At 45.2% G+C, this 27,592-nt stretch overlaps 2 protein-coding genes across 16 annotated transcripts in view; both read right to left on the minus strand.

Moving 5' to 3' along the window:
* Nucleotides 1-235: 235 nt before the first annotated feature.
* OTX1 (orthodenticle homeobox 1) lies at nt 236-7,231 on the minus strand. Of its 2 annotated transcripts, XM_059659670.1 has the most exons (5): nt 7,047-7,231; nt 6,593-6,659; nt 4,860-5,060; nt 3,767-3,918; nt 236-2,495 (listed from the first exon to the last, which is right to left on the minus strand). In XM_059659670.1, the coding sequence occupies exons 3-5, from the start codon at nt 4,954-4,956 to the stop codon at nt 1,677-1,679; spliced, it is 1,068 nt and encodes a 355-aa protein (XP_059515653.1). In that variant the 5' UTR covers nt 4,957-5,060; nt 6,593-6,659; nt 7,047-7,231; the 3' UTR covers nt 236-1,676. The 2 variants fall into 2 exon arrangements, with proteins under 2 accessions (XP_059515653.1, XP_059515654.1); XM_059659671.1 differs by lacking the exons at nt 6,593-6,659; nt 7,047-7,231 and adding an exon at nt 5,726-6,566.
* Nucleotides 7,232-11,407: 4,176 nt separating this feature from the next.
* The window catches only part of EHBP1 (EH domain binding protein 1), a 326,529-nt gene continuing 310,344 nt past the window's right edge, over nt 11,408-27,592 (minus strand). For all 14 annotated transcript variants that reach the window (XM_059659691.1, XM_059659690.1, XM_059659693.1 and 11 more), the window contains 4 exons: nt 20,168-20,267; nt 18,980-19,053; nt 12,668-12,782; nt 11,408-12,462 (listed from right to left, as the gene is read on the minus strand). In XM_059659691.1, coding sequence (XP_059515674.1) covers nt 12,372-12,462; nt 12,668-12,782; nt 18,980-19,053; nt 20,168-20,267 — 380 coding nt within the window. In that variant the 3' untranslated portion in view covers nt 11,408-12,371. The remainder of the gene's footprint in view (nt 12,463-12,667; nt 12,783-18,979; nt 19,054-20,167; nt 20,268-27,592) is intronic.

The following is a 27,592-nucleotide window of genomic DNA, read 5'->3' on the forward strand; positions in this document are numbered from 1 at the left end:
AATAGGGGAAGAGGCCTGGCTGACCGGGAGGGGAGGACACCCCCTAAAGAATGTTCCTGGGGACTCCTCCCGCCACGTCTTCCCGCCCTACCCTTCGGCCGGCCTCCAGCTGCACACAGATCATTAACACGCGGGTTATTAACACGGAGTGGCGTCCCCCCTCCACCCCCGCTTCAGGGCCCCAAGACCTGGATCCAGTGCTAGAATCAGAAGAGCCACACTGACAAGCCGTTCGTTCATGAATTTGCATTTATTTTCGGGAAGTTATGTAGATAAACGGGGTGGGGGGGGGGCTGCCTCACATTTCAACAAGTAATTTGTGATCTTTACATCGGACAAATTAAATTTACAAATTACTTTCCCACCTACTGGACGAAACGGCCAAAGCCAAAATTGATACACAGGCGCGGGCGGGCCGCATATTTGGAAGCGCGAGGTGCACTAAGAACTCACTAGACAAAACAGGGGAGGCTGAGAGAGAGAAGCTGGCGGGAATGGGAACTGGGGTTTGGGACCTGGGTTTGTTTGTTTTTCCATAATATGTTTTTCTTTCCTTTTTTTTTTTTTTTCCTTTTTTGGTCTCTCAACCAGAACTGCGACCCTGTGCTTAGCCCTGAAGGACACAGCCCTGCGCCCCAGCCCAGCCCCCTCCCCTCTAACCTGACTTTTCCGCTTCCTCCACACTCCGGGCCCTCCGATCCCCAGTGCCCAAACGGTTCTCTTTAATAAATACAAACAGGGAAAAGGTGTGAGGGCAGGGCAGCTTTGAACAACTGAAAAAGTAAAAGCGCCATCGTTTGAGGAAGAGAAGCAGGAGGACAGAGGGAAATATTTTTGCTTTTGTTTTATATATAGATGTGTATATGTATATATATATATATATGTTGTATATATCTTAAAGTTCTATTTCCTGGGCGCTAAAACGAGATATGCTTCAGTTCAACCAACAGCCACTAGAAAGTGTGAGTGGTCCTTGGAACGGACCGACTATGTACAGCATTCCCGCTGAGGCGGAAGCGTGAGCCTGGTCTACGCGGGGCGGGGCGGGGCTGAGCGTGAGAAGCGGGGGGCGCCTCCTCCCGGCCGGCCCCAGCGCATCCTGCGTCCTGGGAGGAGGAAGAGCCGAGAGCTCGGGCCTGCAGGCGGGGAGCGGGGGCCCAGGGCAGATGAAGGGACGGCAGCCTGCACGGGAAGAATACGCGGTGGGTGTTTGGAGTAGAGTGTGGGTGCACTCAAATGGGCAAACACATGCCAGTTAGTGACTCCAGTGTCCAGGAAGAATAAATAAAAGTGTAGGGCTCAAACAGCCGGTCAGAGCCGAGAGCCTCCGAAGGCTGCAAGTGCATACTAATTGTCCAGAAAGACTGGGAGAGGGTGAATTAGGAGTTCGGTCGGGTTAAAGGGGAGAGCACACAGCGCTCGCTCCCGTATAGAACTTGTGGGCCAAGCCAAAGCACCGGTCCCTTCGTCAAAGGGGTGGGTGGATTTGCACCTCCTACCCTAGCAAGTGGCGCGAAGGTGAGGGTGGCAGTGCAGGCCATGGGCATCGTTTAGGGGCATGAAAATCAGATCTGGAGAAGCCGAGGCAAAGGCGGGTGGTGCAGCAGCAGCAACAGGACGGGGACCGCAGGGAGCGTAGGTATTTCGTTTCTCTTCCTCCTCTCCCGCTCCTGGGCTCACAATACCTGGAACCGCCAGGAGGCTTGGTCTTTATAGTCCAGACAGTCGGGCGAGTTGAAGTTGAGTTTCCAAGCAGAGGAAGCTGCGGTGGCGCCAGGCTCCTTGTAATCCAAGCAGTCGGCAGAGTTGAAGGCGAGCCCTGAGCTGCCATAGCCCTGGTGGTGGTGGTGATGGTGGTGGTGGTGGTGGCCGGAGGACTGGCTCAAGGGGTGGTGTGCGTGGGGGTGGTGGTGATGGTGGCCTGCCATGGAGGATGGTGCCATGGGGCTGAGCTGGTGCGGGTGGTGGTGCGAGTGCATGGGCGCCAGATAGGAGCTGCAGTCCACACCGCCGAAGTAGGAGGAGGAGGGCGCGGGGTAGCCCTGGCCATAGCTGCCGCCCTGGCCGTAGGACATGGGATAGGAGGCTGCAGCCGAGGCCGCGCCGGCCGCTACCGAGCGCTGCATACACGACGCGTTGCTAGGTGCGGCCAAGGGCTCGGGCACCGACACCGACGCAGGTGCGGAGCCCGGAGAGATGGAGGCCGGACTCCAGATGGACGAGGCGGCAGGCGTACTCAAGGACGACGGCGCTGCCACCGCCGGGTTCCCGCCCAGGCCTGCGGCCGCCGCGGCCGTCGGGTTGGCGGAAGCGCTGGAAGCCGAGCTCGAGGACGAGGCGGAGCTGGACACGGCGGGCGGCGTGAACTGGCCGCTGCTTTCGGAGCCCGAGCTCTCCCGCACCGGGGACGACTTCTTCTTGGCCGGGCGGTTCTTTGTCCCGCTCCCGCTCTGCTGCTGCTGGCGGCATTTGGCACGACGGTTCTTGAACCAGACCTGCAGCGGGCCGGTCGGGGAGAGTGTGTCAGTAGGCGAGTAGAGCTTGCTGCTCCCTGCCCCTGGGGCCCACCACCCCGCCTAGGATCACGCCTCGAACTCCTACCGAGGCCTCTGCCCCTCCCCGTCTCTAGCCCGGCCAGCCCCTGCCCCAGCCCCAGCCTTCCCAGCTCCTCCGCCCGCCCCCATCCTACTGCTCAAAGACCCTCCTCTGGCCAAGTAGGGATGTGGACACATCCCCCTCCCCCGCACCCCCGGAGCAACTCTGCCCTAGGGTGGAGCATCTGCGTGGGTCCAGTCACAAGTCCAGCCATCTCTAAACTGCTGCTGTGGTCTGTCCCCAGCAGCCCGTGCACGTTTGGAGGCCCTGTCTGTCTTCTAGGGCTAGAGCGCAGGAAACAGCGGAGGGGCACGGAGCAGGCCGGGAAGTGTGGGACAGTCACCAAGTGTGAGGTCTGAGCCAGTGGGCCGGCGGGAGGCCCGGGGTGGGCAGGGCGAGAATTGGGGTGAGAGTAGGAGCAAAATGAGGAAGCTGAACAGAGGCAGTACTGGGAGACTAGGGAAAGAAGCCTCGGCAGAGTTTCTTTGGGCTTCTTGGCTCCGAGTGGGGAACCTAATAGTACAGTCAGTCAGGAAGCTCTCACTCATCTTGGAAGGCCCTGGAACTTGGCATTGCATTCCTGGTACTTTCTCTCGAGACTCCGAGAAAAGAAGGCGCGATAAAAGGCTCCCGAGGAGAGTTCTGAGTTATAATCCAAACAATATTTTTTTCGGGGCTCTTTCATCGCAAAGCCCAGAGCCCGGTTTTGCATTCGGCATCTTCTTGTGGCAAAGGAAGCGTCTGATTAAACTGGCACTACCCGCGGAGCCAACTCCCAGATAGGGCACCAGACTCCGGCCAAGCGCCACTCTTCTACTGTCAGGATTCCCGGGTTGCAAGGCCAGGGCGAGGCAGAATTCAGGACCCTGAAGGAATTGGGGCAAGTGTGGGACCCTCAGGGCACTTCACCTTCGGAGCCTCTTTGTTCCCCCGCAATCCTAAAAAGGACCTTTGATACCCAAAGCGCCCTGGGGCCAAGGGCCGAATCCAGGGCTCTAAGCTAGCTCCTTTAACTCTGTCCCCTCTTCCAGGCTCAGGACCAGAGTGGGGGTAGGGGGTGGGGGTCTGGGAGGGGCCGCCCAGTCTGTAAGCCCGCCCCAAAACCAGACCCCAGGCCCTCCACCACCAGGCCCAGCACCCCTATCCTGACCTGGAGCGCCCGCGTGCGCACCTGGACTCTAGACTCCGGCAGGTTGATCTTGAGCGCCACCTCCTCGCGCATGAAAATGTCAGGGTAGCGAGTCTTGGCGAAGAGCGCCTCGAGCACGTCCAGCTGCGAGCGCGTGAAAGTAGTGCGCTCCCGCCGCTGCTTCCGTGGAGTGGCTGAGGGGACACGCGGGGGCGCCTCGGGTCAGCGGGGCCGCAAGGACCCGCGCCAGAGGACGCGGACAGGCCCCTGGCAGGCCCTGAGCGAAGACATCGTAAAAGAAAGCCGAGCTCCCAGCAAAAGAGGCCGAGCCGAGAGGCCACAGGTGGTAGGAAGTGCATGTGTGTGACCGCGAGCCACTCTCTCCAAGGCTCCGGGTCTGCCCCCTTCCCTAACTCTCAGAGGTTAAGAAAGGAAGAGAAATTATGCAGTCTCCCTTCTTACACACACACACACACACACACACACACACACACACACACACACACACACACACTCCCTGGCTGGAGGTTGGGGAAGGGGTGCACAGAGACACCACCTGGAAAACACTTTTCGAGGGAATAAATGGGAGCGAAAGAGTGGGAGCTAGAAAAGAAAGCCAGAATCCGGCTCAAGCCATCCACATCAGCGGTACAACAGTTGGTGCGGACGACTGGTCTGGAGGACAATTTAGGGAGAGAGAATCCCCTTCCTCAGCGCAGCCAATTGCTTCCTGGAGGGACAGCTCTGCTCCTCCTGTCAGGGCAGGGCGAGTGTCTAGATTCCTCATTCAACGTGGGGGGGGGGGGAGGAAGGAAGAGATTCACACATGCACACACCAAAAAAAGCCACCCAGGGGAAACGAATCGGGATGCTGGTGGTGGGGCCACGACAGGAGACAGGTGGTGGGTAGGGCCCGCCCGGGGTGTGCACGTTGCCCTGTTTCCACTGCCCTGGCCCACCTCACCGACCTGCAACTCTGCCCTGTGAGCCTGCAGCGTGCCCCTGCATTACAGACAGACCAGGCAACCGGCTCCCTGGGCCGGCTCAGCAACAAAGTGTGTGCTCAAACCCAAGAGGCTGGAGGTCCCCAAGATTAACAGGAACTGGGGGTGGATGGGTGGGGGCTGGTGCTCACCCGGATAGCCCACTGAGGGGTGCAGGAGGTCCATGGCGGGCCCGGCCAGGCCCAGCCCGTTCATGCCATATGGGGGTTGTTTGAGGTAAGACATCATGCTAACAGCCGGGTGAAGGCGCCCCGACGGATCCAGGGGGCCAGGCGCAATGCGGGGCTACCACCGCGCAGTCTTTCAAGCTCTGTTGGGTCTTGGGGCTCGGCCTGTGGAGACAGGAGACACAAGGAAACAGTCATTCGCAGCCATCTCGGCTTCCTGGTCTTGTCAGAGGCAAGGAGCCACGGGGTGGGGAGGGGACACAGGCTGTGGACTGCGCAGGGCGGTCAATTCGGCTCTACAAGGCCTTAGTCCAAACACCAAGACTTCCTCAAAAAGCAAACTTTTCTGGATCGGCGTCACCTCTTTTCGTGCTTGGAATGGGCCAAAGACTCGTAGGGCATCGCTAGGAGTGAGGAGAAGTTAAAAGCTGGACTACGCTGGGAGGTCAGAGTCTGAACCACGGCGTGTGCGAAGTCCCAAGTGTAGGCAAAATTCTAGCCGGGGGAGAGCCGGCCCTACACGGCACAGCAAATGCGCACTGGCCCCCGCTGCAGGCGCCCAAAGGATGAGGGGTTGTTTCATTCTGTGTGAAATGTTTTAGGAAGCGAGACTAAAAGACAGAGATTACAGAGAACCAAGGTGAGGCGCTAGCAGCACCTGGGCCCTCCCAGACGCGAGGCGCACGGAGGAGAATGCGCTTCTTCAAAGGACTCAGCGGCCGGTGCGGGCCCCAGAGCCCACAGCCACCCCTCCAGCTGGCCTCTCTGTGCTTCGCCGCTGAAAAATTGCTCCCCCGAAATCCCACTGCACCCCCACCGCGGTTACTGACCCAGGTCCCCCACAGCCGGCCAGAAGACGCAGAAGGGGCCACTGTAGCCTCGGCGGGTCTAAGACTCGACCCCAGGTTAGGGGTGCCTCGTCGGAGCCGCAGGCCTTTCTTCACCAACTCAAGCGGTCCTTCTTTCTACCGGGTCCTGGTGTGGACAGTGGGGTCGGGGCGGGGACTGTGCCCCAAAGGGTCTGGCAGATTTGGGAGGTTTGAGGGCAGCAGGTCCCGGGCGCTCCCTGCCTACCCTACCGGCTGAGCCCGCGGCCCCAGCACCCTATCCGCGCCGGAGAACTAGGCCTCGGCGGCGTCGCTAGCGCTGACCCGGGCTGGAGGGTCGAAGCTTGGCTTCCCCAGTTGCCCCGAACCGGAGGCACCGCTCTCGGGGGTCAGGAAGTGGCGTGGATCAGGGCCCTAGAGGACCTGTCGCTTCTCCGAGCTTTTTGGTAACTCCACCCAGGCCTGGGAGCCGCGCTAGGGAGTTACAGGGTAAGAAGTTGGAGCCAAACAAGCCTCCCGCTCCTGTCCTTGGGGACCCGCGGCCTGCGCTGGGGAACCCAATTTGCAAGGAAGGGGATGAAAAGGAAACAGCCGGGACTCCTGGGCCACGAGGACTCTGCTAGGCTGCGGCGTGAGTTTCAAAGACTTTCTTCCAACTTAGCACTTCAGCTCGGTTTCTTCGGAGGAGGCGGGGGCGCGGGGCCGCGGCGGAGCTCTGGGGTCGGCGGCGCACCCTGACGGGAGCCAGGCCGCCCCCCAGCCTCGCCCACCTGCCGGGACCTGGGAAGCGGGGGCCCGTCTGAAGAGGGGGAGGCGAGAGCACCCCGCGTGTTTTCAGAGCCCAGGGCGGCCCCGCGGCTTCCTCCTTACCTGCCCTCAGCTGCCGGGACTGCTCACCATCTACTTCGCGCCCTCACCGACCCGCCAGGCAGGCAACCTGCAAGACAGAGCAGCAGAGGAATTCGTTACCCGCCGGCCTGGAGGCTGTCCGGGACCCCCGGGTTTCTTTCTTTCCCCAACTTCCCTCCTCCTTCCTCTTTCTTTCCACTGGCTTTGTGCCTGTCCCTCCAGGTTTCACTTTATTGCACAGACACTGTTTGCAAAGCCCTACACGCTCCCGAGACAGACGCTACCTCGCCCGGGACCACGCCGAGGGGCCTCGGGGGGGAAAGGGCGGGGGCGGGGGTAGAGGGGCAGAGGTGAGGGTGGCTCGCAGTTGCCCCTGCAGTCCCGGTGCAACGTGGAGGCGGTGGGGCGAGGGGGGCGGGGGGCTGGGGAAGTCCTGCAGAGGCACTTTGCAAACTAAATAAATCAAGCGATTTACCTTGTCGGAGTGGCTTGTCTTGCTCGGTTGTTTAGGTGATTGGAAATGTAGCCTGATGAAGATTGATCACCTTTCTACTGCCCTCCCCGGGTATGTGAACGCGAGGTGAGTGCGTAACGGGGCGAGACTGCCAATCCCGGGCCCCGCGCGGGCTGAGTGACAGGGAGCCGGGCAATGGCGGCCCGAGCCCGGGGTTACCTCCGCGCGCCCCCGCCCTCCCCCGCCCCCTGCACCCCGCCCTCGCCGCCCGCCCGCCCCGCCCCGGTCGCGCGCTAACTCCAGGGCTTGGCTGGCAAACGAGGCACAGAGCTAGGCAAGGAAGGCGTGCGCAGTGCCTGAGCCCAGGTCGCGGAGAGGGGCGCCGGTCCCTAGGCCGCCCTGGGCCCCCCGCCCTCCTCTCGCCCTTTCAGCGCCCTGGAGGGAGTGGCAGAGAGGAGGCGAGGTGCTGGAGAACCGGTTCTCTCGCTCCCCCGCGCGCCACCCGGCTGGGCGGCCGGGTTGTGGGCGCGAGGACTCCGGCGCCGCGTGCTGGAGGAGAGCGGGCCCCCGGCCCCGGCCCCCGGCCCCTCGCGTGGCGCCGCGGGCCCCAGCGTCTCCTTCTGAGCCGCCACCTGCAGACGGACGCCGCGGGCGGCTCGTGCCGGCACAGGCTGCTCTGCGGAGCGCCGGCACAGCCCGGGGTGCGCAGATCCCGCCTCGGCGCCTCGGTACTCCCGCGCTCGGGAACAGCACCCCGGGGGCGGCCGCGCCACGTACCTGGTCCTCGGTGTCTCCTGGGGTTCCCTACCCCCCGCCCCCCCCCCCACGAAGGGCGTTTGCAGATCTTAAACGCTTCTTCTGCAACGTCGGAGCCCGGCGTCTCCTCCCCCTTGCACACACTACTTCTGAGTCGAAAGATTGTGATAGGAAACTTTCTCTTTCCTTCTGCCTCCTTCTGCCAGGGACAGTCTGGTGGGAAACTTGGCCACAGACCCCTGCCTCATTTTCTTTCCCACGTGCCACAGAAGGAGCCTCCCTGGGGCGACTTCCCCGTGTTATTCGTACTGGCGAAGCCCGTTTCCCAGCCGAACAAACTTCTCAAACACATCTACCTGGGTGGACTCTGTAAAGTGCAAAAAAAAAAAAAAAGTGTTTTCGGCGCAATCCTGAGCAAGGCAATTCTTTTAAATGGCACCTCCTCCTGAATATTAGGCAGAACTTTACTGCCTTTCGAGGAATTCCTACCCCTTTTCCCTAATCGCCGCTTCCCTCCACCCCTGCGGGCAGAGAGAAAAGTTTGCACGGGAGTCGGTGTGCGGGCGAGTCCGGGAGCGGCCGGGCGCATCGCGGTGGGAAGCGCCGGCGCTGCCGGGGCCGCGGGGCCGGGCGCTGGGCGAGGAGAGGCGCAGGGGGAGCCGCTGAGTGAAAAGGGGCTGCGGCCGCAGCTCATCAAAGTGCTTCCCCCTCCCCCAGCGACACTCTCCTTTGGAGTCCGAATAAAATACGGTAACAGAATATGATGGAGGGCACACTGTTTCCTTAACTGCTTCTCAAAGGACCCGCGAGATCTTCTTAGGACCTTTAATAAGGCTTTGGTCGGTTCTTTTGTTAATCTCTCAAAATCAACTCCTTCTAATTGAAGTTGGAGCTGAAAGCGAGCTAATGTTCAAAGAAAGTGGCCGCCAGACCAACGAAATTACATTTTTTTTTTTGGACGATGAGGGAACATCTAATCAAAGGGGCCAAGGAGGAGGGGTGTGAATGGGGAGCATGAAGAGAAAAAGAGGTTTTACAAGATCCTTCTCTGGTTCACAAAAGTCAGCGACACGGGCGTTTCTCTCCAGAACAAAGACACCGCGGCCCATTCACAAAAGGGAGAGTAAGAGACACAGAGAGAAAACAATAAAAGAAGCGGGAGAAAAGGAAAAAAACATGAGAAAGAAAAGTTTAACAAGGAAGAGACTGTGCGGAGCGCAGCGCTGACCCGCCGGAGATACACCTTAGGCTCGCGAAGGCCCCGGCGGGGAGCAGCCCTCGGGGCCGGCGGCTGGAACTCCTCCCCCCCAGGCCCTCCCCACCCCACCCCGCCCGGAGCTGGGGCCGAGGTTTAAAGAAAGAAACGAAATACACCCCCTCCTTCATTCCAGGGAAAAGGCGCGGGCTGGAGCGCACTTGTTTGGGGGGGGAGGAGGGGCGGGAAGCGTTTGCGGGCGCCCTGGCAACGTCCGCGTCCAGAGCTGCCCCAGCCCGGGCCTGCGCGCCGCGCGCCTGGGTTAGCCCCTAGGGCCGGGGTGCGTGCCCTGTCTCCGGCCCGCCACCCCTTCCGGTCCCGCTTCCTCGGACCCTGTTTCGCCTACAGGTTCGGCGCGGGCCGAGGTCGGGGCGGCGAGGTGGGGCGCTGTGGGCGCTGGAATGTGCTCGGCGGTCCCCAGGGCCCAGCGCTCGGGAGCCGCCGCTCCCGCTTCCAGATGCTGCCGTGGTCTGGAGAAGTTGGGAGGAATCGAGTAGCAGGATCCCTCCTCCTCCACACACACACCCCTAATGAGGGTATTTATCTAATCCCAAATTGCAACCCATAAAACCCCGGGATTAAGAGAAGAAAAAGGGAGAGGAGAGGGGAGAGGGGGAGAGGGAAGAGGAAGGGAGGGAGACAGAGAGATGGAAAGTTTCTTGCACTCGGCGTGGAGGACTGAGGCGGCCGTCACTAGGCAAATGTCCAGGTGGGAGACGCTGGGCTAGGAGCCGCGACCCTTCCAGGGACGGGAGGAGAGGGGGCATCGCAGGGGCTGGGCAAGTAGACCCAGCCCAGACCCCGCGGCCGGGGAGGAGGCGTGGAGCTGGGCTCCGGAACCCGGATCCAGCATCCAGGTGACCTCGAGGCCGGGCCAGTCTCTGGAGGACACTCGGGACAGGGGGAGGGGCCGTGGGATGCTGGCCAGGGGCGGAAGTCTGGCCGGCCCGTGGGCTGTGCCCAGGCCAGCCCGCTGCCCACGCTCCTCCTCCGCGGGGACCCGGGCCCACAGCTCCTTTTCCCGCAGCGCGGGCTCTCGGTTCCCGGCCTCCTGGCATCTGGGTTCGCGCCTGCGCTTGGGGAGCGGCACCTGGGCGCACGTATCTGAACGAGGCGCCCTCGCCGCGGGCCAGGCCCGGCTAGTCCCGGGGGTCCGCGCTCCGCCGCCACTGCGGGGCGTGCGGGCGCCACGAAGCAGCGCAAAGGAAAACCCGCGAGGCGCGGGCCTGGGGCAGTAGGGGCAGGGACTGGCGCAGCGAATCTGGGGCTTGGTAGGTCGGAAGCGGCTGGGGGAGCCGGCTCTCTGGGAGGCTTTTGGAAGGGAAGGTTCCCCGAATCCAGCGTCAATGGGGTGGGTGACGCTGATCGCCCCAACCTCAGGCTGCTCCGGGCCGGCGATTTGCGTCTGCCGGCTTCCCGGGGCTTAGAGCGGGCTTCTGAGAGCCTCTGAGAGCCTCCCCGAGAGCGCGGCTGCTCGCTCTGTTCTCCTGCTCGAATAGAGAGCACAATTACCAGATTTCATTGAGTTCCGATAACTTTTCAATAACTTGTTAAAATCCTTGTCATGAAGAAACTACCGTAGCAAGTTTTTGTCATTTTAAAAGACTGGCAACTGAAGGTGGCTGCATGCTTTTGAACGGAATTTATGTGTATGTGTGCATGTATACATACTTGTGTGTATATGTATGTGTGCATATATGTATGTGTGATCGAGGCAAAAGTATAAATGCTAGTGGACTGTTCTCTGTCTCCAGACTTGTTGAATTAGCCTTCTTTGTTTTGAACACCTCTCTAGAGGAGTAATGGGAAACTACCATAAAATCGCCAATTTCTGTTGCCTAGAACTTCTTGTTAAAAGTTTTTTCCCTCATATCTCTCTCTCTCTCTCTCTCTCTCTCTCTCTCTCTCTCTCTCTCTCTCTCTCTCTCTCTCTCTCTCTCACACACACACACACCTACCTGCATGCACGCACTCCCCTCCAACAATAACTCTCTTCCTTTCACTTCAGCACCTACAGACTTGCCAGTTATCAGAAGTCATAGTTCACAGGAGTGCAAAATTATAACAATTTAAAATAATAACGTGGAAAATTCATCGATATTAGCTTTTTTTCAGTGCTGTGGAATAAAAAATTTCCGCAAATCTTTAACAGAGATGACCCTTTACATAAGATGATACTTTACACTGCTTAAGAAAATATGACTAATTGCCTTTCAAATCCAGTTCCTCTGTCAGCAGGGCCCCTCTGGGATGGTGTATCCTTGCCCTGTGTGCAGAAGGACCATTTTTTTTTTTTCCACATGAAGTCTTACTGATACACAAGCTTCTCTTCAAACCAGTGTTATTCTCATTGCAAGGAAGTAGCAGAGTGTTTAAGGTAAGAAAGTTTCTGCTTTTATTGAAAATTTATATATGACTTCAATATTGTAATAAATAAACAGATAACCATTTTCACACAAAAAATGACAATGCTATGCTAGAGGAGAAAATATTAATTGGGAGACTTACTCATAGTGGCAAGACAGACTTTTTATCAATACAGTATAAATATTAACAGCATTCTTGAGCCAATGTTGAGAGCTAACAAAATGTAGGAACCAAGCTAGATGTAATAAATAATTATCCAGAGAAAAAGATGGCGCATTCTCAGAAGATAAGAGCTCTTTGTAAACTGATGCATGTCAATTAGTCCCATCCTCAAAGCTCACCTTTAAATCACAGGACTAGTCTCAGGGCTATGTTAAAGGGCCATCCTCTGAGGAGAGGAGAGGAAAGGAACTCTATTATCCTTACAGTGAAATGCAAAACAACTGCAGAAAATCCCACTGGTAAATAGAACAGTTTAATAAGTAAATTGAATATGATCTAACTATAAAATTTAGGTAACAGAGTGAGGGTTACATACGGCAGGACTGGAAAAAAATCATTCATGACATTTTTCTTAATTCCCCTCTGACCCCCCTCCCACCATCATTATGCTATTAACAAAAAATGTTTTAAAATTTCTCTCATCAAAAAATGAGGGGTGTTCTTTTCTTTCTGCTTTGAACAGTTCCTCGAACACTCCCAATACCAATCATTCACAAGGTATCTGTGCAAATCTATTTCACATGATTTCCAGGAAATGATTAACTCACACAAAAATCCTTACACAAAGCTATGTTGGAGCTCTGTATATTTAATCTGGAAAGAAGGGAGGAAAAGGGGTGGTGGTGGTGGTAGCAAAGAAGTACAATCCAGCCAAATGAAATGTTAAGTTTTAAATCAACAACGAGTATGACTTTCTGGTCTGTGGACCCAAGACTAAAATTTTGGGATATAGTCTGGTCCAGTTGCTACTGAAGAACACATTTCTCTTCTTTCTTGGCCATCTTGCCTTTGTTTTGCTCCAGAGTTCGCTCCAAATGCTCATCTTCTTCTTCGGCCCTGGAAGTCAAACAGGAAGCGAAATTATTTGTCTTCGTGGAGGGCAGAGCAGCACGCCCCTCTTCCCAAGGCCCAGCGGGTGCAGACATCGCGGGGCCAGTGGGAGGCTGTCCGGCCCACCCGAGACCTCTGGACTGAAGTTTCAGAAAACTTCTCGGACCCTCAGCAGGCGCAGAGCCTCCACCCAATCCCACCGCACACTCACTGCTTTTCTTGTGCATCCAGGTCCCTGACGAGCGCGTCACGCTTGTTCACCAGGGCCACCAGCTCATCCAGCAGGAGTTGCTCGCGTCGCTTCTGGGCCTCAGTCTTCTGCCAGTCTGCAGACAAGGGGGCTCGTTATCCACCCGCAGGACCTCTGCACACGCTCCCTCCCCTTCCCGCCTTTTCCAGTTTCCTTGTATTTCTCCACAAACCATATTATAGAACTACTAGTTAGTGTTTTGTAGGGAGTTTGGCGATCGAGATAACGACTTCACCCCTAAAGCCCTGCTTTCTAAAATTTCCCGCAGATGAAGATGGCTATAGCCGGGCTGGAACCTGAAAAAGAGACCAGGTGTGAGCCAGTGGCCAGCCGGAGGTGCACACCCGATTTAGCCAAAGTGGGGGAGGGGGAGCTGGAGGCCCCGAAGAGGCCCGCTCGAGGCTAGGTGGTGGGGGATGTGGGTAAATGAGGGGGCGGGAAGCAGAGATGGGCGATAAAATCATTCTGAAAAGGCTAGAGAATCTGCCTGAGAACCTATCCTCCTCCCCGCCCCCATCCTCACCCCATACAGCCTATTCTTCACTAATTTCCTCTTCGCTCTATTTTAGCAGTTGGATGTATTTCACACTGGGCGCCATATGCTTCACAATAACTTTAAAAGTAGTGAATCGGCTAATTAGCATTTTTCTTTGAAGTAAAAAATAAATTTGCTCTGCAATATTACACTGCAGCTCTCGATCGCATCACAGCCAGTTTTCTTTTGGAGAGGTTGGCTGGGTGGTTTCGAATCAAAGCACTTTTGCAAAGGAAAAATTACATACTTCTTTTTGAAACCCCATGTTAAAGGTTGGAAAATCCGATGAGCAGTGTTCTTTACATGGGTAGGGGCAGTTTTTTGAAGGTTTTAAGTCCCAATAATATATTTCCAAATCTTTGCTGGTCTGATTATTTTCTTAAGATGAGCAGCAGTTTGGTTTGATAAAAACAGAACCTAATCGAACATTTAAAGCACTTTTGTAACCAAAGCCAACAGCTCTCTGGCCAGACTGTAAGGGCTTGTAGCTGTCAATCAATCCCCAGTCTACCCCGCCTCCCTCATTAGGAAGGTAAACAATGAAAAGAAGAAGTAGATGATGAGGCAGATAGCAGAACAAATGAGGACCTAGAGGGAAACAGGACACCAGCTTCAAAACAAAACAAAACAAAAAAAACAACCGTGGCCACTGACTCAAGCAGCCCCTCCCCCAGCAAATGCACTTTCCAAAAAACAGAGAGAAGTGCAATCCTTTTGGGTTTCTCTCTTCTCTCTCCATTGCCCTGGGCAATCATGTTAAAACTCACATGGCTGGTGCTTATTCAGATAAACCTAACAATGCACACCGCTGGTTACCATGTGAATCTTCACAAACCACACAAGAATGTGCTGGTTCAAATCCCCCCGACCCCCTCCAAAGCAAAATTTATTCAAGACAGCAAACTGCTCAGCAGCTTTATGAAAGCAAATGGTGCTAGAGGGAATTCTATCCTGTATTTACAAATTAAAAATTAGATACATCATCATGCAATAAAGGTTAGAATAGCAGCAAGAAGCTAGAATGGTTTATTCAATTTTATCATTATTCCTTTCATTATAAGCTCAAATACATACATACAAATATATAAAACATACCATATACTAATAATCCACATCCGATACAAAACATCACACAAATAAATGGTCACAACGCATTCTCATTAAAAAAGAAATAAAATATTCTATAACATGAAGAGGAATAAATTATTACTATGAAAAGGTTTTTTTCTAAATGTAAGAATTTAAAAATAATGAAACAGCAAGACTGAAGAAAAGCCATATTTTATCATAATTTTATTCTTTGAATTAAAATGCTGAGTTTCAGGTATACTGGACAATTTTCTAATCTGGATCTTGTTCTTAATCAGTCTCATTCTACATAGCAGATATTTTAATAGCGCTCTCCAGGGTGCAAGATCTTAAAGTTCATCTAATCTAATTTCAGGTAACTGTAGTTCTAGAAATATTAACTCAGAGAAAAACCCAGTAAATTAGTAAAAGATTTGTAACTAAATTTTATAATTATTACGATTACTAGTTTTGATGAATATTAATTTTTCCATTCCAACCTGAAGAAATCATGTTGATTATAAGCTTTAATTTATAATCCTTACTTCCAAAACATTTTTATATAACTGGGAAATTTTCTCTGCCATACACTTAAAAAGTATAACTAAATTGAAACGTACATTTTTTAAAATAAATTTTTTTTTTAAAAAAAACAGACATTGAATTATCCCTTCTCTGCATTTGACCGGTCACCTTTAAGGCTTTAATTAATAATTAGAAATATCAAGATTTCTTTAATTTTTAAAAAACAAGGCTTTAACAATACGCATGAGAGAAAACTTTTTAACACCTGATATATTGAAAAATTTTTAAAATCTTAACTTTTCCAAGCTGAATTCCCCGTAACTATAACAAAAACATTTTAAAATTATGAATATTTAGGTAATTTTCATCATTTCACAGTCAAATTTAACTGATATTAGAATTTAAATTGTAGAGCAAATAGCTATCTATGTATAGTGAGTACTTTTTACAGTAGCAAACTATTTTTACTTTGTACTTGCTTTTTTCATAGGAGTAAATTTATATACACACATATGTATTTGAATGCTAGCGTGGGAAATTAAGTAAAATATTTTGATGATTTAAAAAAATTAATACATTTAAAACTGATCAAAATTCACATCTGTACGGGCAAGTCTAAATTTAAAAATTTAAAAAAAATCCTTTTAAAATGGCTTCACCCAGACATAATGTTATGTTTTAAAAACCTGTATGTAAGTTTGTGTTACCTGTTATACATTTTAAGAAAGGATTATTCACCTATAGCTCCACTCACAGCTAGCTAGCTAGGTGACTTTGGCTTAGACAGACAACAATGTGGGTTCTGATTAATTTAAAGATTCCAGTGTACTTTTGCTACAAAAGCCATACTTTAGCAACAAATAGGATTAAGTTTTGATGCTGCATTTGAGCCAAATTGTTGAAATAAAGAGATTCTGTTTATGTTCATGTGCACTGAGCTGTTTTGTTAATTTGAAAAAAAAACTCTTTTTTATATATAGGGTCAATTATTTATTCTCTGATTCAGTTTATTTGCTGAAATTGATAATTACCTTGGAAAAAAGGCAAAAGAAATACCTATAAACACTTTAATAGAAAGGACCTACAGTTGCTGTAGTAAACCTTCCACCTTGCCACTATAAATAAGCCTAGCACTTTGATGAAAATTAACACTAGTTTTGTAAAGAGCACATTGGGGGATTGCAGTTGAGTCTTATCTTTAGTTCCAGTCAACTAGCAATCCTGAAAGAGTTTGCATCATCATCAGAGCAGGCCATTTGATAGGATTCTACCTCTGTACCTAATCAATCTATGGAAGACTGTGGCTGTGCTGTGCAACAAAGCTAAAATAGATTTACAAATGGGGTTTTAGGGGATAAGCTCCTCCACAGGATTACATATTGATTTTAAATATAAAAAGCTTATCATATAAACCATAACTACAAAAATAGTGAACCTATGCATAAATCCCTTTAGAAGAGCACCCACTTCAAACTCTAAGCCAAGAATAAATCAAGATGTACAAAATCCTAGAGAAGATCCATTCCTTGTGCAGAAAATGAACACACCACTTTCTAAAAGCCCACCCCAATGTGTGCAGAAATGAATTTACCTTTCCTGAGGGGGCATTAAGTAATCTGGAACAAAAAAAACTATAGGAAAAGTATCTGAATGATATTTGCTAGCTTAGGGGATCCTATAACTTAGCTCAGTAGAGTGAAACTCCTGCTATGAAAAAAAACTTAAGGAAAAAAAAAGGTAAAACACAGACCAGAGTGATTACGGATTTTCAGAAGAATGGATATGTTGAATGTTGTTATTATTTTGCTCTCAAACCAAGCTGTTAATATTTTGTTCCGTGTGCTATGGCTATTAATATTCCGTGCTCTTCTCCGGGTGAATGGTTTCAGCAGCAGATTTATTTGAAAATATTTTAGTCAATTTATTACAAAAACCATCATATGGCTACTAAGTAAATTTTTAAAAGAGATGGGCAAGAACAAAGCAAAGCAAAACAAAACCAACTAATGCGGCCTGTTAGTGTGTTTTTCTGTGGTGTTTTAACACTCCAAAAGGCTACTGACCTAATCACATGTATGTCCATTCTAAGGGTTGGCTCAGAGGACACAGTCTTCACAGAACTGATTATCAGGACTGTCAGTACCTCTCCAGGACAGCTCAACCCTAGTACTGCCCAGGCTAGTGCAACAGGCCTCTCTAAGAAAGGGTCTCTATTTGTAATCAACAGGCTGCTTCTTTCTTCAAGTCTCTTTTTTTCCCTTTAACCAGCAACAGAAACTTGTTGAGAGATTTGAGGCACAACCACATATGGGACAATTATATAATTTTTAAAGAAATCAAAATCGTTTGGAAAAAAAATTACTTTTTCCCCCTCTTAAAAATATATGGCTTTCTACCCGTCTTCCATGTGTACAAGAGCAGGCAGAAAAAAAATGTAAGATTATTTAAGATTGTATGTCTCGTATGTAGGGACAGGACTGCTGATGAAATGGGATCTTTTATATGTGTCATGGCCCTCCTTTTAAGATGGTATATGGTAATAATACTGGTTTTGGGATAGAAGCAATATCTGCCTTAAAAGTCCACTGTATTGTATCAAGTTGTGTTTTAGGGATGATTTAATTATTATACATGAAAGAGTAGGCAAATTCTTAGTACTCTGTATTGAGTGTAATGTATAATGAATCTATAAAGAATAAACTGAATAATGAGTTATATATTACAAATACTACATATACATACATTTAAAATTGCACATATATATATATATATATATATATATATACATACATACCATGTAAACATATCTGCAGTAACTACCTTTCACTATTTAGCTTTCCAATTTCTTAAAAATTATACAATGTCTACAAAAATTATATCCAGAGGAAAAATATCATTTAATATACTTCTGTTTTTTATTTCAATGATAAGTTTCAAAGAACTTCTTAAATATTTTGACAAATTTTATTCAGATAGATAATCATTATGCTTGCTATTAAACACACGATTTTCATTATCAGTGTATAATTTGATACATTTGGATAGCCACTTGAAGGAAATTAGCTATCTGAAACCTTTTAAAATCAGTCTGATTTCTAATGAGGATGTATAAGTATTGTTAGTCATATTTATCAAATGAGATAATGTACATAAAAGTAAAAATAAAACTTCTATAATTTTAAAATATGCTATTTAGATAAATAGCATGTATTTTATCCAATAACAGTGTTAATTAAAATATTTTAAAAATGTTTTCACTTGCTTTCCTCCTTACAACCTTAAACTTCTAGTTTTTAAACTAATTAGAATTGACTTATTATGGATCAGGTACCTTATCAGGTAAAGAAGGAAATTACCATGGACAGTCAATGGGTTAAGAGGTCAATATAGAATAGGAAAATCAATTTGCATTGATTAGACAAAAGGTCCATTTTACAGAGCCCAAAGGATTAGCTTTTAAGCAGACAGACATCTTTAACTATGAGACATTTTCAAATAATAAGGATAAAGAGAACAGCATTCTAAAACACCTAATTATTTTTAAAAAATCATATATAGTAAATGCCATAGTTAAGATAGCCAATGTTTACTGATATTATGAACTATGCTTAGGATTACTACATAATTCATTTAAAAGCTTTATGAAAAGTATGAAAGTGTTTCATTTATCTCTTATGCCAATCTTTGCCTGAATAATCGCTTAATAGGAGCTATAGTAGACTGACAGTGACATATTTCAGTGTTGACATCAATTAAATATTAAGGTAAAATTTAGATTTCAGATGTGAAAAATCAAAATGGTAAATCTTACCCAAACCTCTCCAGTGTAAACAACTTTAAATTGCACATAAAATGTAATTAAATCATTTAGCTCCTTATATTTTCCATTTTATTGACATTTAAGCTTACTGACAAAATTTAAGAAAATCGTGTGTTTAATAGCTAGCATAACAACTATCTGAATTACTAGTAAGGTCTTTAGGTTTTATATGACTAATGCTTTTTGATGCTAAGGCATTTATTTGCAAATTCTGTAGGTCCCTAGTCAGATCACACCTAGGGAGACAAGAAGTGTATTATACTCTTTAAATCTCTCTTGACAATTGACACCTCACATACCTCCACTCCACCATAGAATTTCTTACCTTCAATGGCTAGCATTGCCCGCAATTCCCGATTCAGCAGCTCATACCTTCGTTCTAAGTCATGTTCTTTTTCCCTAGGCAAGTTGCAAAAGTTCATCAATATGCTAATTACTAAATCATTAAACACTTAAAAGAACCTTTAGGTTACATTGATTTTAGGACTCATAACTGACTTTTTAACTTTAAGCTACTCCAAACAAATGATACACAAACCTAAAACCTTCCTCAGGTTGAATATTTACTAATGCTGTTATTTTTCTTCCTCAATTTTGAATTGCACAGAGGTATATTTTAATCTGAAAATAAATAGTCTCATCCTTCAATGCTTCTTGTACTAAGTGCCAGATATAAGGCTATTTTGTCTATTTTGTCAAAGAGTTTTCATAGTTCACAACAAACATGCTTTTGTCTAGAACTCCGTATGAAAAGAACACAGAAACATGGCAGCACTACAAGTGCAAATTTAATATGGACACGGTTATAAATCTAGGATTGGTTAATTTTTGTGCTTCTTTATAATTCTTTTATCAAGTTCGGGCATAACAGAAATGACAGAAATAGCTGTTTTCACTAAAATAAAACATGTAAGCCTGTTTCTTCCCACATTAGGTGGCATAATATAAGAACACTGCTAGTTAGCAAAAAGGAACAAACATTAGGTCCTATAGTAAATTAAATGCTAAAGACTAAGAATGCTTACATTTGGTTTAGTCTATATTTTACTGTAATTCTTGTATTATAAAAAGGTCACTTCTCTGTAACTCATTAATCTTTTATCCCAAAATTTAGGGTAACATCATCTGTAGAAGACAAAGGTACTTTTGTCCTTATTAAGAGTTAGTTTAATTTTTAACTTAGAATCTGATGTTAAATACATTTCAATTTATTTATAGGTACACCAAGTCTTTTTATACACAATGCTTTATTTCTTAAACACAAATATTGTTTATATTCATTGGCTTTCTGTATAGCAAACATATTTTCAGTATCTAGCACTCTATTTTTTAAATTCTTACTGTTCAGATAAAAACTGGTTATACGCTATTTTTTATTTTTATATAAAATAGACTTTAACCTCTAAGGAAAGAAAAAGTTAAGTCTAATAAATATGAAACCCTAAGAAACCAGTAACCAAAAGCCTAAGATCCACTGATGTTGCAGGAAAAACAAGCAGTTATGAGTACTTACAGGAGAGAGAGCTGGTTCATTCTCCTTATTAAGGCATTTTTCTTATTAACTAACATAAACCATTCCTGCATCATAGCTTCTTCTTCTTCGGTGTTTCTTCCTATAATTCAGGAAGAGTTATTTCTTGTTATATGACATTTGCAGGCTGATAACTGTTTAGCACAAGTGTTGTTTTTTCCTAACATAAAAACATTTTAGTTACCCGATAGTTCAAATTAAACAGTTTATAACAACATAAGATTAAAGTCCAAGGCCTGAAAAAAGAAATTGATAGTTAAAATTTCATAATCTTCTAAAATTCAATCTTCTAGAGCTGTTATTATTCAGCATGTCAAAATATACAGCCCTCCTGAACATATCTACAGATCATACTAACACTAACACAGTGTTAGTGTTAAAAGAAAAGTGTTCCAACTTTTAAATCCTCCCCAGAGGCTGATTTGTTATTATAGTTCAATGAGGAACTCATGGTGCTGACAGACATATGGTCATGATAAAGAAAAAATATTAAAAAATCATTATGAGAATTACAAGACTAGCAGGAAGATCAGAGAAGTCCAGAGATTTTGTGAAAGCTTCCACTTGTAACAACTTGTTTTTTTTCTTCTTTTTCTCCCCCAAAGTAAACTAAGACATACATGCATATACCATTCTGGAAGTTATCATCCCTAATAGGGTAAACACTTGCAAATTATTTTAAATGACCAAGTTACAAAAAATGCCTATAGTTGTCTGTGAAAAAACACATTATAATGAACATAATAATGTCAGTAAATCAGAAAACATTTGAATGGAGAGATGGTCTAACATTTTAGATTATAAACTTACTAATTGCACATTTCAAATTCACTTTTCCTAATATACATTCCATAATCTACACTACTGCCCCCCAAAGGCCACTGTATCAAGGATTATAAAATACAGTACGTATTTGATATTATTCATGTAGAAGTAGTCCACAATCATACTTAAAAATTTGCCCTAGCTGGTTTGGCTAAGTGGACAGAGGATTGGTCTGCAGACCGAAGGGTCCCAGGTTCGATTCCGGTCTGTGGGCTCGATCCCCAGTAGGGGGCGTGCAGGAGGCAGTCAATCAATGATTCTCTCATCACTGATGTTTCTCTCTCTCTCCCCCACTCCCTTCCTCTCTGAAATCAATAAACATATATTTAAAAAAGTTAAATATCCCAGCTAAGATTCAATATTCCAGTTAGTTCCCTAAATTTTATTTTCTTTGTGAGCAGGATATTTTCTTTTAACTTTCAAATACATTTAAAACATTTAAACAGTACAGAGGTATAACTGAGTAAAAAGTCAGGTCCTCTTTCACCAATCCCACCCCAACTCCCTTCCCCAGAAGTAAGTACTATTAAGGTTTAGCATGTCTCCTTCCAGACCACAGAGATAGCTGTCTATCACACACGAATATACCTCATCTATAGATTCATACAGATTTTTCTTTAATATAAGTGAGATCATATCACACCAGGGTGGGCAAAAGTAGGCTTACAGTTATGAATACATGAAACAGGTTTATTCTTGTATTGTTATTAATTATTGTAGTAATTATTATTATTAACCTACTTGTGCCCACCCCTGTATATTACCCAGTGATGTACTGTTGTCATATTGCTTGAAGATCTACCTCAATCTTTTAAATACTTAAATAAATTATGAATGTACCATTTAATTAACTATTTCTACATTGATATAAATTTGAAGAAAAATATAGAATGAAAATAGAGTATAAAGAACTGTTCTGTGTGCAAAAGATTATACTTCAGAGTATCCCCGTGAAATAGGTATCTGTTGTTCATCATTAGGGAGAACAGTGAGGATATATGTCTTCATTAAATGCTGTTAAAACTTTATGGTAGGGAGCAGACAGGATAGATTCTTTTAGAGTATGAACAAAAGTCTTTATTGTTTTACAGTATTTTTAATCTCTCCTTTAGGGTAGCTGGTTTTGTATTCACTTTAGACCATGTGATGTCTTGACACTAGTCATGTGATATAGGCTGTGATAGGAACAAATCCCTGGGTAGCAACAAAAGAAGAAAGAGTAAAAAGAAAAAGCTGGGGAAAAGCTTGCAATTTGGAAAAAGGCCAATTGTACCCTAGTGAAGGCCTTTTTGATCATTGAAATCACACATGTGTGCAATATTAATAGGTGCAGTTACTATGATATTTTATTTTCTGATGAAAGACTTAATTCTTGTGTTTATAACCTAAGTAGCTTCTAAAAATACAGACATTAAAAGTTTGTTTTGAGTTTAACTTAACTTATAATTGAGGCTTTCAGGGAATACTAGAAGCAACTAGCCTACTCTTAAATTAGCATCATTTTCTTCAATGGAAGACTGCTTCCTTGACAGTAACAATATTGATGTGGTCCTATGTTATTTTCAGTTTAACTCATGCCTGGGTAAGGATAAAATCCCTCTCCCCTAATTGTTAGGAAATAACTAATAATACAGAGTTTTATGTTTCAAAAGTAAATAAGCCTGACAATAATATGTAAAAACACATTTTACATTGTGACATAGATTATATGAATTAACTGAAAAAACATATTTAAGGTTAAATCAATTATGTACCACAAATTTCTTATCTGAGATTGTACACAACGATGGAAATCTATACTTAGCATGGCAATAAAAAAATTAAATTTTCTTCTAACACATCATTACACTATTGTTTTCAGGGATTTAAAAATTTTTAAATTCAAAAAGCTTTTAAAAGCCAGTAAGTTGAACCATTACAAATTAATCCTGACTTTAATAACTGGTTAAAGACCCCTTTAGCTTTATAAGTAACAAAAAATATTAAAGCCTGTGATCACAGTGAGCTTTTCTCATTTCTCCTCTAACCATTTGTTATTTAATCCAATACTAGTAATCCAATTTGTCCATCAGACTTTTAAAGGGCAGAATGCAACTTCCTCAGCTTAGACACTTTTCAAAGTACAATATATTTTTCAAATGAATGCTGGATGTTTCATTTTTCCCAACTGTTCCTAGCTCTAATGCATGAGGAAAAAAAGAACAAGATGAACATTGTTCATACTGATTAAGTAAGAGCTCATTAAAGAGCTGTCAGTGCGGTACTTTGAATATGCATGAAGCATATAATCAGATCTAGTACCGTCACTAGAGGAGAATACGGTAAGTACAAAGGATTGATTTAATTACTTAGAGTGGGCTGTGGTGGTAAAGCAGTCTTGTTAGTGCAAAAAAGAAAAAGAGGCTGTATTCTGGCACTGTTAGAAAAAAAGGCAGTTTTAGCGTCTGCCACAATACATAATCTCAGAATAAAGCACTTTACATTGTAGCTTAGAATGAAGAATGTCATTATTTTATAAAATGGCCATAAATAATTTTTTCTTGTTTAACCTTACCTGGTTAACTACTTCTATTTCGAAATTATTTTTGATTTGTACTTACCAGCTACATTTTTGTCATGTTAAGAGTCAGACACTAATACTTTTTTAAATTTAAATTTTTTAAATTTCAGGAACTGAAAGATTTAATATGTATTAAACTGAAAAATTTAATACATACTATTAAGGACCATTTTGAAATTAAAAAAAAAATCAAAATACTACAGTTCAGTATACAGTTACTAAAATGTGAAACCATGGCTGAATTGTTATACTTATTTTAAAACATAGCCTCATGTTTATTATACAAGCAATAAAAACATCTCCATAACATTTAAAAGTATTTGCCCTAACCGGTTTGGCTCAGTGGCTAGAGCGTTGGCCTGCGGACTGAAGGGTCCCAGGTTCGATTCCGGTCAAGGGCATGTACCTTGGTTGCGGGCACATCTCCAGTAGGGGGTGTGCAGGAGGCAGCTGATTGATGTTTCTCTCATCAATGTTTCTAGCTCTCTATCCCTCTCCCTTCCTCTCTGTAAAAAAATCAATAAAATATATTAAAAAAAAAATATAGACTAGCCCTAGCTGGTTTGGCTGATAGTGTCGGCCTGCAGACTGAAGGGTCCCAGGTTTGATTCTGGTCACGGGCTCATGCCTGGGTTGTGGGCTCAATCCCCAATAGGGGGTGTGCAGGAGGCAGCTGATCAATGATTCTCTCTCATCACTGATGTTTCTATCTCTCTCTCCCTCTCCCTTCCTCTCTGTAATCAATAATATATATATATTTTTAAAAGTACAGACTAATACAAACTCTGGTAATACTTTTTTCTACTTTGTTTTCTTAAAGACTTCTGTTTTTTATTTTGCCTCCAGAAATGCAACGTCTTTTCTGACATCACAATGTCTTAAATTAATATCAGTTTTTTCTCTGAATCAATTATTGTAGCTGGAGTATAATTTGTATAAATTTATAAACAATAAAGAATAATGATAATGGCAGAAAAAGTAACTATGTAAATATGACTTCAAATCATTCTTCCTATGACATGAACAAAAACCATTTAATAGAAAACAGCATAAAACAGAACACTACACATTTAATACATGTTAGTTGACTATAGTAACCACTTTTATATTCCATACCTAAAAAAAAGTACTTAAAGATTTAATTTCATTGCCGAAACCGGTTTGGCTCAGTGGATAGAGTGTCGGCCTGCGGACTCAAGGGTCCCAGGTTCGAATCCGGTCAAGGGCATGTACCTTGGTTACGGGCACAACCCCAGTGAGGAGTGTGCAGGAGGCGGCTGGTCGATGTTTCTCTCTCATCGATGTTTCTTACTCTCTATCTCTCTCCTTTCCTCTCTGTAAAAACTCAATAAAATATATTTAAAAAAAAAAAAAGATTTAATTTCATTGAAGAATTCATCAATGAATCTGTATGTAGTTTCATTTATTTTTTCAGAAGCAGTGTTTCAATGTAAATTTTTAAATGAATAAAAGTGATGTAAAAAACCTAAAATTTTGAAACATTGTTTAAAAGACTGTCTACTAATTAACTTTCCTAATTAATCTTTCATCATAAAGTTATCTATTTAGAAAGATATATTTTTCGACAGTGAATTCTTACATAAATGCAAAATAAGGAACAATACAATTTTAGCTGAAAAGAAGATGAATCCAATGGAAAAAGATGAAAACACAAAGATGTAGACTTGTATATATAAACAAATTCAAAATTTTCCATCATGAAAACATTAAAAAAATGCTGAAATCTTGCCATAGAACCATAGTGGATGGAGATGGCTGACTAGTGATCAGATCCATGGCCCTTAAAAGACAGAACACAGCAAACACAGCAAAGCCAAACCACACACAAAAACAAAAGAGTTGCCATTACAAATTGTCCTGTGCTATGATTACATGAATAAGATGACCTTTGGAAGACATTATATATTACAATAGAGAGAGACACATGAAGGTGTCAACTAAGCGGTACTGGAAAAACATACTTTAATAACAAAGGGAGTGAAATTTGGCAGTTTTAAAAATATATATGTTTTCATTGGTTTTAGAGAGAGAGGAAGGGAAAGGGATAGAGAAATAGAAAGTGATAAGAGAGAAACATCAAATGATCAGCTGTTTCCTGCACACCCCCTACTGGGGATCGAGCTTGCAACCCGGGCATGTGCCCTGACTGGGAATCAAACTGGTGACCTCTTGGTTCATGGGTAAGATGCTCAACCACTGCGCCACACTGGCCAGGTTGGCAGATTTTTTTTTAACATATGAAAACATAAATTTACTGCAGTTATGTAGGATCTTGGACAAACGAACTCCAACGCCAAAATTATTGCAGGACTCCAGGGCCACAGTTTTAGAAAATATTTTAAACTGAGGAAATAGAGCATTATTATAAAAATAAATTTTACTATATAAGCAAATAGCTAATGTTTCTACTCCATAAATATGCTCAAAAGCAATCAACATAAAAAAAGAAGCTCATAATCTTTATTGATGTTTTCGCAGCAATTGTCTTAAACTACTAAGCATGATATGTTTTTAGACTATTAAGAATATAAACTTTGAGGGAAATTCTGTTTCTTTTTGTTGAAGTAAAATAAAATCTAAGGCACTCTCTAGAAATAAACACACCTTCAGAATGTGGGGAGAGATTCAAGGCAACATCTCTCTACAGTTAACTTTTGACAGACTTCTTAATATGCATGTTATTTCTTATAGGAAACCTCACCAAACTTCTTCCCCTACAAACTTAAATGTAGGAAGGGACCTTTTCTAAAGGATGGAAATTAATAGCAGTCTTCTTGTACCACCAACTCCTTAACAGAGTCTGAACAGCTTTTCTATGCCAAAGGTCAGTTAGCCCTAGATTTCTCAAAAGGCAAACTAAGCACAAACTTAAAACAGAAAAAAAAAAATTAAACACATGGAAGTCATCATGGGAAAATTTTAACTGATGAAGTTCATTATATTTATTTACAGTTTATTATTTTTTTAAAATTACATATGGGACGGGGTTGACCCATAATGTTTCAGTGCTAAGAGCCTTTAAAGGTATTAATAGGACCCCCATATTTCAGGTAACACATGACTATCTTCACTATCTATAAGGCACTTAGCTAAAGGTAGAAAATACCCAGAACAGAACTCTGAAACTGTGTCTTTTTAAGGTACATAGAAAATATTTTGTTAAATGGAATAAATCAGTGAGTCATTTTTATAGGCATCATTCAACCAAATAAACTGTGGTCGACTTGGAAAACCAACTAGGCATACTCCAATACAGGGAAAATGTGAATTGTGAGCTACGTTTACAGATGGAGAGCTTCCCTAGTCACTTCTCCCCTCTCTTGAAGCCCTTTTTGTTTGGACTGGACTCGGCAGATTCCTCTCTATCCCCTCTCTGCCCTAGAGCCTTCTCACTGTCATGTCATGGAAATGACTTAAAGAGTGGTTCTAGAAGTGACAGAGACATTAATGTTAAAGATGACCATGCCGAAACCGGGTTGGCTCAGTGGATAGACCCTGCAGACTGAAGGGTCCCAGGTTCGATTCTGGTCAAGGGCATGTACTTGGGTTGCGGGCACATCCCCAGTAGGAGATGTGCAAGAGGCAGCTAATCGATGTTTCTCTCTCATCGATGTTTCTAACTCTCTATCTCTCTCCCTTCCTCTCTGTAAAAAATCAATTAAAAAAAAAAAAAAGATGACCATGAAGAGCTGAATAAAAGTATTTCTTGAAAAGTAGGAGTGGAGAGAAACAATATTCCTAGATTAATGTATTTTAAGATATGTGATTTTAAATACGTTATGTACAGGTACCTAAATTATATATTATAAGAGACTAGGGGCCCGGTGCACGAAATTCGTGCACTGGGTGTGTGTGTGTGGGGGGGGGAGTGCCCCTCAGCCTAGCCTGCCCCCTCTCACATACTGGGAAGCCCTCAGGCGCTGACCCCCATCACCCTCCAATCGCAGGATCGGCCCCTTGCCCAGGCCTGACGCCCCTGGCCTTGGCGTCCGGCCCGGGCA

Source organism: Myotis daubentonii, chromosome 12 (genome assembly GCF_963259705.1).
Source record: "Myotis daubentonii chromosome 12, mMyoDau2.1, whole genome shotgun sequence".
NCBI classification, from domain to species: Eukaryota; Metazoa; Chordata; class Mammalia; order Chiroptera; family Vespertilionidae; genus Myotis; species Myotis daubentonii.

What these genes read in the sequence shown, in the direction of transcription:
- OTX1 (XM_059659670.1), bottom strand. Translation starts at nt 4,956, where the DNA reads ATGATGTCTTACCTCAAACAACCCCCATATGGCATGAACGGGCTGGGC. An exon ending in CCCCTCAGTGGGCTATCCGG is followed by an intron (nt 3,919 to 4,859) that starts GTGAGCACCAGC and finishes GTGTCCCCTCAG; the next exon opens with CCACTCCACGGAAGCAGCGG. An exon ending in TGCCGGAGTCTAGAGTCCAG is followed by an intron (nt 2,496 to 3,766) that starts GTGCGCACGCGG and finishes GGCCCGCTGCAG; the next exon opens with GTCTGGTTCAAGAACCGTCG.